This window comes from Bombus impatiens, unplaced genomic scaffold (assembly GCF_000188095.3).
Source record: "Bombus impatiens unplaced genomic scaffold, BIMP_2.2 scf_0013, whole genome shotgun sequence".
NCBI classification, from domain to species: domain Eukaryota; kingdom Metazoa; phylum Arthropoda; class Insecta; order Hymenoptera; family Apidae; genus Bombus; species Bombus impatiens.
The window spans coordinates 511,401-523,462 of NT_176432.1; the positions used below are offsets into that span (position 1 = coordinate 511,401).

The 12,062-nt window shown below is 30.0% G+C and overlaps 1 protein-coding gene across 8 annotated transcripts; it reads left to right on the forward strand.

The window, feature by feature from the left end:
- Positions 1-552: 552 nt before the first annotated feature.
- On the forward strand, positions 553-11,645 carry LOC100747032 (RNA-binding protein squid). 8 transcript variants are annotated; one of them, XM_012394448.3, is made up of 10 exons: positions 554-844; positions 4,081-4,116; positions 4,391-4,431; positions 4,631-4,758; positions 4,936-5,082; positions 5,164-5,295; positions 5,412-5,637; positions 8,284-8,355; positions 10,129-10,244; positions 10,441-11,615. In XM_012394448.3, exons 1-9 carry the CDS (start codon positions 720-722, stop codon positions 10,194-10,196), a joined length of 975 nt encoding a protein of 324 aa, XP_012249871.1. In that variant the 5' UTR covers positions 554-719; the 3' UTR covers positions 10,197-10,244; positions 10,441-11,615. The 8 variants fall into 8 exon arrangements, with proteins under 8 accessions (XP_012249850.1, XP_012249871.1, XP_003484530.1 ...); XM_012394434.3 differs by having other exon boundaries at positions 555-844; positions 5,412-5,679; XM_012394427.3 differs by lacking the exon at positions 10,129-10,244 and having other exon boundaries at positions 553-844; positions 10,441-11,645.
- The last annotated feature ends 417 nt before the right edge of the window (positions 11,646-12,062 follow it).

Below are 12,062 nucleotides of genomic sequence, written 5' to 3' on the forward strand. Positions count from 1 at the left end.
TTATTTCGTAGTTATATACTTATCTATAGTAAGTATTAACTTAATATAAATAATTAGCCATGTCACTGCGCCACGCCAGAAAAAATTACTGAAAATTCTCAATGCGAGAATTGATTGTAAATTTTAATAAAGAAAAAAAAATTTCATAGTTGATGTAAAATTTAGTTCTACCGATGCAAGTAAAATAGTGGATCAGTTTGCTGAACAAGATATATTAATACTCATAATATTATCTTTGATAATATCATCTATTACTTATAACTTTTCGAATTTTATTTGATTTTATTTTGTTCTATCGAAATTTGAAAAACCAGATACTAAAGATTAAGGGTCGTAAACAATGCTACAGAAAAAATATTAATTCTCTTTTCTTGACTGCTATGCATATATAATTATAGCACGCTGAAAGTAACGCGATATTTTTGGAAAGTGCAAACTAACGTGGCATTGGGAGTTCTAGGTACAATACTGTGTGATGAAACCTGATTGGCTGAGAGAGCCGTAAGGGGGGAAGTAAAAGAGATTCCATGATGCTTTGCGCGGAATCTCCTGAGTCAAAAGGAGCGCAAGTCGTACCTCTTCCTTCTCCATTTGGCGGTCGATCAGTACGGACGTGAGAGTGTTGTTAGCTCGTGTAGTGTATTTAATTATTTGTTAAAGCGCGATTTATAATTGTGTTTTAAGTGTTTTATTAAAATAAAAAAAAAGTAGAATAAATAATGGCCGATCAGGAGAACAAGGACTTCAGCGAAGATATTGCCGATCAAAACTTCGAGCAGAACGGCGAAGCAGAGAACGGCGGCGGGGACGCCGCAGAAAATGGCCAAGAATCACAGGAGGACAGGTAACCCTTTTCGTCTTAAATTTCGATCTTGCAATTAAATCAATCGTTCTTCTACGAAACTATCGACTTCGATTCATTTGGTACTTTGAACGCGCGGGAATATGTAGTAAAGCTTCCAAACGAGAGTTGCTTTGTGCGATACGATTGTCGCGATGACAAAATGGCGGATGCGCGAGATCCCGAAAATCGTAATCCGTTCCCATCGATTCTAAAGCGAGCGTTCCTAGTATTGCAGTTAACTTCTTTTGTATTGCTGCAGTATAAAGAAATCCTAGGTATCAATCTTTTTTTTCGAAAAGAAACAACAAATAAGAAAAGGAAGTGAGTCGGTCAAATTAAAAGGAATGCCGGCCGCAAGTTTAGAAAGGGCGCGCCCACGCATTGTTGTAAAGTAAACTCACAGAAAAATCAATTTTTTATATCAAGTCAAGGAATTCCATACATAGATTTGATACACTTTGCTTGGGCTCGCTTTCTTCAATTTTTTGTTACCATTACATATCGTATCACGTCCTCGTGTTTTTCACACACAACACGCATTTATGCGTCAAACCAAAACACTAAATAATATACATATTACGTAAATATGAGTATGTAGATTATTCAGGGAGGGTAATGCGCAATAATTATTGGTTATTTAGTATTGTCGTGATATTTAGAAATATTAATAGATTATAAGGATTTTTGGTGGCTGGTGGGCACAGCACCTTGCCTTTCCCCCTTTTCAGCGTAACGAGATCTCAAGCTGGACGATTTGCTCATCGACGAGTTTAGATGTCAATGTTGATGTACGGACACAGTCTATGTAAATATTTTATAATATCGCATTGTACGTTCGTTCTTATTCTCTTACTATTATCACAGCATTTTTAGTTCTATACCTAAGGGATTCGACTTTTTTTTCTTTGTATCCCTACAGCTTTGGATTGTCACAAACTCTTACATAGTTTGGGGTATGTTTTTGCAAAATGGGTAAGCTACTTTAGATTGTAACTTGTAGAACTACTTCAATTGATATCGGGAAAGAAGATGTAACCTTCAAATTTAGTAAAATATATATGAATTTTCAAATTCTCATGTTATAAAGGGTTGTATAGATGTTGAGTACAAAATATAAAATCATTATATATATATAAGGTACAAAGAATTTGGAGGTATGCTTCCTCTCACCCATAATGAAAGTACAAATGTGTGTTGAGGGACGTGATATCTATACATAAGGTAACAAAAATAAATAACTGAAAACTGGCATTTCCTTGTTTATTATATCAATTTAATATACAAGTAAAAATAAAAACAAAATTAAGTATTGCATGTTCTTTATTGCAAAATTATGATAAGGTAACTATATACATATAAGAATTATAAATATTGTAACTTTATATGTGCTGTTGTTGCGAGGTATACGTTTATCTGTTTAAAATTTTGTAATTTTTTGTAAACTCCTTATTTCTGCTCTCCTTCCTAGTTAATTCTATTCTAGTTTTGTAATTGATAAAGACAAGTTGTGATTTCATCAATGATAAAAATTTCTACATATTACACAAATAATAATTGTAATATTTTTATAGAGCATAAACTTTGAAATGCATTTTTGGCCAGCTGAGTCTTCCTCATTGATTCATTGCAGCAGAATTCTGGTTAGTCAATTCTTCATGATTGACAATATGTACGCTTACCTGGGATCTGTGAACTGAACCGTGAAGCCTTATGATTGACTTCTGAGTCTGAATTATTGTGAGAAGTCTACGTCAAGTTCAAGTCCGTCATGTTTCGTCACAACACAAGCACTGGAAGTCGAGTCAATTACGTCAGATCAATAAGTCTCGCACAGACATACACTTGCCTGCTGGGTCACGCGTAGAGTAATTTCTGATCAGATGTCAATGCTGTTTGGGCGTGATCAAAGCACAGAGTCACTAGGGCCAAAGCGAAAAACTCCGATAGGTCGGAATGCCATTAACCCAGTTTATGTGGCTTGATCTGCAGGTGGCAAACGACCCAGTGCGATTATGGCGGGCGGCTCGCAACCGGCTAACCGTGACCCGACCAACAACTGATTACCGGCGAGTGACTGGTGCCTACGGTATTTATCACCAGCCCTAGATGATATATGAAAAGATCAATCTAAGTACAGACAACTATCATCACACTGCGAGAAAAGTGAAAAATATTGCAGCTTGTTATATTTGTATATGAAAAGGCTGAAAAGTATATCAGGACTTGAAATATAATATTTTGCTGATGAATAAAGAAAGAGAGAGAAATACTATACATATATAAATATACTATAAATAAACATAAAATATTGTGTGCATATATAGATATTTAAAAAGTATCAAGAAGTGACCATCATTAACTTGTAATGTGGAAACAATTTTTTTAGCTTTTTAATAGAGTTGCAGTCTATCTACCATATGTCAATTCTTTGGGCCAATCAGCAGTCAGAGTTCAACTTGGAAAAGTTAAATCTTATTTCCTTTAGGAGCAGCTGTATGTCAACTGGAGTTATAACTATTGTTCGAGTTCACATGAACATCGTGAAAAGTACTTTGCTCTCTCAATGCGTTAATTTTTACATATCTACTTTTTTCCAAGTTTTTTCCTTTAATTTTTGTTGATAAACACATCTATCTGAAGTTCAAATCAAGGTCTATGTGGTGTGCAAAGCAGTCTTCTGATGGTTGTTTCATATAATCCTATGTTTCTTACTAAGGATAAACGCACAATTTTCATATAAGATTGTATTAGTGAGTTAATTTATTCTAGGTATTTTTGTGTCCATATTAATACCATAACTATGAAATTAAGATAATTTTAGTTTTGCAAAATTATTTATTCCAAATTTTAAAGTAGACATTAATGTAGGTCACTTAATCAATTGTAGATTACATTTATACATGAGTATATATTTATATTTATATACATAAGAAGCATTTAATAAATTGCATACATTACCTGTTAAATAAAATTCCTTACCAAAATGTCTTTAAAAGTTTATCCAGTGCCCTTTTTCCAAATGATATACTACTATTGCATTTCTTATATATTGTCAATATTAAATTTTAATATTTTAACGTTTGTTCTAATTTTTCCAGGGGTCAAGTCAAACTCCTTTTTCAAATATAAATGGAAATAATTTGTAACAAAACTTAAATTTTTGCTTCAACCTTAGTCCTAAAAATTTATATAAATTTCAAGATCGTTATAATAACATACATTACATTGCTTTGCAGGTCAACCGGAGGTAATCAGGATTCTTTAAATGATAGGTACATTCTTTTTTCATTATTATTTCTTTACTTTCTAATTTGCATATGAAAATGAAAATAAACGTTTCTCAAACAGTTTTTGCATTGTAATAGTTTTAAATACATTGTAAGATGTATAAATTAAAATATGCTGTTATTAGCATTAAATTATTTATAAATGAATAGTTATGCAATTACGAAATTTTGAAAAATTTCAAGAATTGATATTTTATTTTATTTTCATAAAAAAATTATTTAATTTAATTCAAATCTTACTTTATTTTTATTTTTACAGGAAATTATTTGTGGGTGGCTTAAGCTGGGAGACTACAGACAGTGAGTATTATTTTTCATTTTAAGAATTATAGTCCTTTACAAGCTATTTACAAACTATGATGTTACTTACTTAGGACACCTTCAGATGACAAGTCATATGAGACTAGATTTAATACTGAGTTTTTATGTTATAAATGTAGTAGTATAAATAATTAAAGAATTCAATACCTAACATTTTTAAATAAACATTAATTTACAGAGGAATTAAGGGATCATTTTGGTACATATGGGGACATTGAAAGTATCAATGTCAAAACAGATCCTAATACCGGACGGTCGCGTGGATTTGCTTTCATCGTTTTTGCTAAAGCCGAATCATTAGATAAGGTAAAATTAATGAAACCAATAGTTACACATTAAAGTAAAACTGATATGATGATAAATTTATCCAGTTCTGCTACTGACATTATTTGATGTAATTCCAATTGCTGAAAATAAGTTATTAGAACTAATCATGCAAATTCTAAATAATGAGAGTCTTCATGAAGATTATTTATGTTTCAGATCATGGCAGCCGGCGATCATATAATTAATAATAAGAAAGTTGATCCTAAGAAAGCAAAGGCTAGACATGGCAAAGTCTTTGTTGGTGGTCTTTCAACAGAATTGTCAGATGATGATATCAAGCACTTTTTTTCTCAGTTTGGAACGGTAAGTATCTTAGTTTTCTTATTTGTCACTATAAACGTTTATGCCCATTAGAAAAAAATACGATGAAATTAAATGTTACAGATTGTTGAAGTAGAAATGCCATTTGACAAGACAAAGAACCAGAGGAAAGGTTTCTGCTTTATTACATTCGAATCTGAACAAGTAGTAAACGAATTGCTGAAAACTCCTAAGCAAACAATTAATGGTAAAGAGGTACGTTTTATACTAATTTTATACCAGGTTTTATACCAATAAATAAAATAATTAATTTTAGAAAAAATGTTATACATATTGACGATCCTACTAATGCATTTCAATATATTAAATAGGTCGATGTGAAGAAAGCAACACCTAAACCCGATGGTATGGGGGGAATGCGTGGTGGCGCTGGTGGTCGAGGCGGCCGTGGTGGTAGAGGAGGTAGAGGTCGCGGTTTTGGCGGTCAAGGTGGCTGGGGTCAAGGCGGATACGGAGGTGGATATGGCGGCGGTTACGGTCAAGGCGGTTATGGCGGTGGCTATGATGGATACGGAGGAGGCTACGATTATTACGGCGGTGGGTACGGCGGCTATGGTGGTTACGACTACAGTGGATACGGTAATTTTATTGATTATTACTAAAAGAACTTACACGCGCTTATCGCTGTGTAGGATTATATTGAAGAATTTAATTTCTCTTTTTTATAATAATCAATAGCAGATAATTCTCTACTGCTATCGTCCCAATGTATTCGGTAAACAAACGTAATATTAAAATTATTGTCGTTGCTACATTTGTTGTCTTAGCTTCTTTCTTTATGCATTTGATTTATTTTTTGCTGTAACTTATATAAATCTATGGTAAAATTTCAACTCATTAAAGTTTTTAAAATTCAATAATGTTATGTATATGTTGAAATAACTGAGATTCTAGACATTCAACAAATCATTTGATATAACAAATATTAGCACAGTTTTTTTTTACCGGAAATTAGAAAGTTATTTAATTTATAGAATGCAAAATATATTTCCTGTTAAACAAGTTAAAAAGTTCAGCACAATATTTGTTTTAGAATTGATTAGTATTAACAATAAATAATTAAGTTTCTGTGAAGTAACTTAATAAATATTGATTAATAATATTAGCAAATATAAGTTTAAATAAATTAATAAATTCTAGAGTTCATCATAGTATTATTAAAAATGATAGTTTATATTCAAAGTAAATGTTTTAAGCCATATACATATGGGACGAATTTTGAAAATAACAGTCATGTCGAGAAGGTTTTCAAAATTACCTGACACGAAGTTTTAATTACCCATACCTCCTATAAAATTTTGCTTTATGTAAAATCTTATAGAAAATTTTTATTTATATTACATAAATTTAAATCATTTGCCTCAACATAATATAATACTAACTTAGTACTATATGACTAAGTTATATTTTGAAATGATATAAAATTGATGTGATATATTACATTTATGGCTAATGTTGAAAATTGAGCGCTGGTTTGCAGGCAGATCAGCGATATCTTGACTTTAAAATTATTTACATTAAACTTATTTTTACTGATTGTTTACGAATATTATTGAAAATGTCTATTGAGTGTTGATATTTCTAAATTAAAATTAAATACGGAACTAAGAAAGTAAACCAGCAGCTCAGATACGTAGGAAGTACATTCGGATTATGTTTTTTTACCTCTAAGTATGTATAATACGTATTTTCCCTTTTTTTGGCTACGAAAGAAAATTTTATTGCGCATGAATAAAGAAAGCATAATCCGAAAAGTAAATCCCTACTTCCAGAGGGTTGGCTGTTTTTGAGCTGTGATCAACTAACTTATTGATTTTAACAACTTCCTAAGTTAAACATTTTAATGCCTTATTAATATTTGACTTATATATACATATATATACACACATACATATGAACCACATTAAACGCAGAAAAGCAGGATATCATATAATATGTAACAGTGAATGTGTGAAGATGATTAAGAATTACTATAGTTCAATGTGGTATTTTAAAAAAAATTAATTTCTTTACGTATATTTAATTGGTAAATAGTGTACAAACATTTCGATTAACTTCTTTTGTTCTAACAACATAAATATTATAATAGATCATTTCACTCAGTAAATGTACATAAGAGTACTAATTTCATACGTTCACTGATTGATGTCTGTGAATTCGTGGAATAAATTAATTTTTTTACATTTCTTATCTTTACTATAAGTTCTGCAGACTCGCTGACTTCAAAACACACGCAGTCACTGTAACATAGTTATATGTGAACTTGAAATGTGTGGAGAACATTAAAGCAAAACTATACAGGATAATGTCGTATGATATGGAATATTAAACCTCCAATCCTTGCTTTCAAGTCCTGCCACGTTTCCTAATATGCATGCTTTCACATATTTCCACATTTCACATAACCACTTCATTCATGAAAAAACTAACACACTCCTCAACAATAATGAATTATCGATACTTGCAATCATTGTGTTTGATCTATTTTATTAATTACGTTACATTATTTTTAGCATGACTTTTAGTTCATTTATGAGAGAAAACGAACAAAATCATTTGAAACGGAGAAACATTTTTTACACTATAAACCAATTTATAAAATTATTTCCTATTGCATATGCCAAATAAGAGTAAATGTTGAGAAACACAATAGCAAGTCCACATTGAATTTATATTTATCTATTTGCGTGTTCGACCCTGCACACACTTTTTTCCTGGGACTGTGGCAAATAATTAAATTATTACACTAAACTTTCTTGTCATAAAGAAATTTAAGTGCATGCCACTTCGTGTTAACGGTAAATAAAATCAATTGTAATCTTTTTTGATACATGAGTTTATGAACAGCCTCTGCACTTGTATTACTATTAGATGTGCAAACAATGAACCCTTTGGAAGATAAAATTATCTTTTAATATTATTAAGTAGTATTTTTTAAAAAATTCATATAATATATATATAAATATTAATTTAATATAACATTTAAAATTATATTTTCGAGAATATTTAATTTTAAAGCTTAAATTTACTAAGATCATACAAATTTACATAATTGTGTTACACACATACTTGTGTACCGGCGATAATTTTTATTGGTATCATAGATTATACTATACACAATTGCCGGTCCATGTTAATACTGACCCCATTTGTCTCTTATACCGTGTGTTCCATGAAACGCAGACGGCTATGGCTATGGCGGTGGTAGTTACGATGGTGGCTACAGTGGTGGGCGCGGTGGTGCACGCGGTAAAGGTACGCATTAGCGTTCCTTCTCTATTGTTTTGTATTTTCCCAAACGTGCCCTACTTTGTTAGCAGAAATCCACTTTCTAAGTTCACATTCATTTCATCAATTATTTTTCATCACCATTATTTTACCTCCTATGTTTGTTTATGTTTATCCTTCATCATTTCCCTTTATTTTCTCTAAGTATGTGTGTACATGTACGTGTGAGCATATGAAATTGATATTTTATTATTTTTATAGTTACAATACTAATGAAAATAATGAATTTTCAGCAATTACTGATATATATTATTAAATACATAAATATTTACTATTGTGTAACCTAAATGTAAATACTCCATTCCTGCCACATATTTTTAGAAATAGCTTTTTTTCTATTTCTCAATATTTATAATATATATGCATTTGTCTTATTTTCTTTAACCACTTTTAAAAGATAATGTTTAAAGAAATATTATCTTACATTTTCATATATACTTTATTGTACAAGTATTGTACTTATTTAAGGATAATTCAAATTATAAATTCATGAAGAAGTGTTTATCATTTTATTGAATAGAAATTAATTAAATAGGAAAAATTTATTGTAAATTAATTAAAATTCTTGGTTTACACATATACTAAGAACAAACTAGGAAAGACATTGATATATCATAGTTTTAAGAAGAAAGAAAATAATGTGTTAATATATATGTAGTCCATACTTTATTTGAATTAACACAAACTATGTAATTGTAATATACAAGAAATTTTATTTAGAAAATCGTACAATTTCATAAATTCATAAATCTTAATGTATGAATGCTAAAATATTTTGGTATTATTAGTAATAAAATTTTGGTTAAAGAAAGTGTTGAGAGACAAAGTTTCTCTCTGCATATATTGAGATAGTTTCATAATTTTTAAGAGTATATATAATTTATCATTCTGAGTAATCTATATATATTTCTAATATACTAATAAGATTTTCCAAGTGATTGTGTTATTTCGAATTACTCATAGTCTAAAATGTCATTACACCATTCGTATATATGTATGTGTGTGTGAAATTTATATATCTGAAAGATATATGTAAGATATGTAGAAGATATATTTTTGATAATAAGTGAAATATATATCTTACATATGAAAGCATGTCATATCTCATGCGTACAATATGGTGCATATTAAAGTTCAAAGAAAAATGAATAATTGAAATTTTTCATGCTGGTATTAAATTCATTTTCATCTTTATTTCATTTTTCATATCCTTAACCTTAAACATTTCTGGTTATTTGATAAAAACAACAAACTGTTATTATGACATTAATGATATATCTATAAATTATATTTTGGTAATAGTATATAAGAACTATTAATATAAGTATAAAGTAAAGTCTTAGTGAAGTAATTGTAAATTATTTAAGTAATTTGAAATTTGTTTAAGTATGTACACAGTATCGCAATATGAAAATTTTAGTATTTCAGCATATGCAGATCCCAGAAATGTGTAAGGAGAAAAGGAGAGTATGAATCAGAACGCAGCCTTGCAGCTTACTACCTTAGCCTGTAGCCTCTATGTAGATTCTTCGTAGTTTTATATCCATTACGTTAGTCTTTTCTTTATATATTGTTTCGTACCTTATTCTGTTATTAATAGAAGTGTGCGTGCGGTAATTTCTACAAATGAACCGTTTTGTGGTCAATAATTTGTAATTTCTTCAAAAAACGGCGGGAGGAAGAAAGCGGGGGTATATATCCAAGTTGCTGGACTAACGTACATCGTGGATATTGTTTCAGGAGGCTCAGGCTACGGCGGAAAGCAGAGGGGAGGTGGTCGTCAGAACCAAAGGCACCAACCCTATTAATGGAAATCATTCATTGCGACCGCAATGCAATTCGCATTGTAACCGCTGGTGAGTCATCATAGCTTCCTGACATCTATAAGTTCAGTCTCAACAACCTTTCTCTTCCTTTCCAATGTCATTTATGTTTAATGTTACCAAAATGGTTTCATGTGGTTACATAGTAAAAACATTTAAAAAGATGTAATATAAATATTATACACAAACAATACAATGCAATACATTTGAATATTTTTCTTCTTTTCAGGTTTCCTGTCCATCCACAAATCTCATAACTCGTTAAATCATCATTCCATTAAACCACGCCACTTTCAGCAAGATTTTCAACAACGCAGACTACTGCCGCAAAATAAAATGAATCATCAGGAATCACGACAAAAACTGTAATAGCTTCACATTTTGCGTCTAGCAATACATCTGTATTATCAAGACAACAAAAGCAAACATATATACATATATATATTATATATATATACATATAGGTACACAATGCTTTCTTCCATCTCTCGTTTACCCTTTTGTACAAAGTAAAAAATACTTCATATTTTACATTGGTCCTCTATCTCATTTCATCTTATTTATCATTAATTTTTTTACCGTTAGTATACGTTACGTTGTTCAGCGTAAGGCAATGTCACATCGCAATACGTTTGCAAATTAATATTCTGTTAATACACATATGGAATGGTATGAATGCTGGCGTAATAATTATTCCAAACGTATAGACAAGATGCCTTACAATGAAATATTGTAACGTAATATTTTTGTGCAAATGGGAAAGCAGAAGATGATAGGAAATAATTTAAATACAGATATATTAGGAACAATCAAGTTTTCTTATTCATCGCTTGGGACTGCTGAGAAGTACCTACGTCCCTATTTTTAACAATAAGATTATTATAATTTGTTTATAAACTAAACTTAATAAGAAGAAACCCACTATAGAAAAGTAAGCAGGCAATGTACTTTTTACACGGCTATGATAAGACAAAAATGAAAAGTACCGAATTGTTTATAATGATTGTGTGAGGTATGAAATGAGGTAAAAAGATTATTGCTTCCTTATTGGTAAGAAAAATAGGATAAAATAAATTGATTTTGTGTACATAATATATACCGCGTATGTTTGTATTTGTGTTAACCGATCCTAATAATTTAATTTTTGGAAAACAGTATGTACACAATACTTCTTTAAAATATAGTGATAAACATCTATACATTAGATTTAAATAAGACTGACACAAAGATTTAGTGAATTTGTATTACAAACAATATTTTGCTGATTCTACCACAGTACGTGCATCGAGCTCTAGATATTCTTTCAGTTTTTACTCTACACTCAAGAACAACACATACATACATTATATTTATATACCGATAGTTTCATTCTAGGCAAAAAACATCGTAATAAGATTTTTAAACTAAAAGAAAATATTGTATTTTTCTCAAATTCAACACTGTTCTATGTCACAAAAGTATTACATTAAAAAAAATTAGACAAAAAATAATGTTGCCTTTTTTTAATTTCACAGTTAAAGCGAAATGTACAAAACGCAATCTTAACAATATTAAACGTTTTAAGTAAATAGTATTGTATAAAGTCCTATTGTCTGACATTATACTATAGAAAATAAGCTATATTTAAACTAAATTTTTCACTAATTAAAAGAGTATACATTTTAAGTTATTAAATTTTATGTATAGTTTTCCATGTATCATATTCGGTAAAAAATTTTTTCTTGCTAATTTGTATTAAAATTGTAAAAAAGAATTTCTATCTTGATGTATATATAAAATGGGGAATTTGATACTTTCGTTCTGTGTTGCGAAATATTTTGGTTGTTAAGACAAATCAAAGAATTTTTGAAC

What these genes read in the sequence shown, in the direction of transcription:
- LOC100747032 (XM_003484482.4), top strand. Translation starts at nt 720, where the DNA reads ATGGCCGATCAGGAGAACAAGGACTTCAGCGAAGATATTGCCGATCAA. An exon ending in AAGCCGAATCATTAGATAAG is followed by an intron (nt 4,759 to 4,935) that starts GTAAAATTAATG and finishes TTTATGTTTCAG; the next exon opens with ATCATGGCAGCCGGCGATCA. An exon ending in AAACAATTAATGGTAAAGAG is followed by an intron (nt 5,296 to 5,411) that starts GTACGTTTTATA and finishes TATATTAAATAG; the next exon opens with GTCGATGTGAAGAAAGCAAC.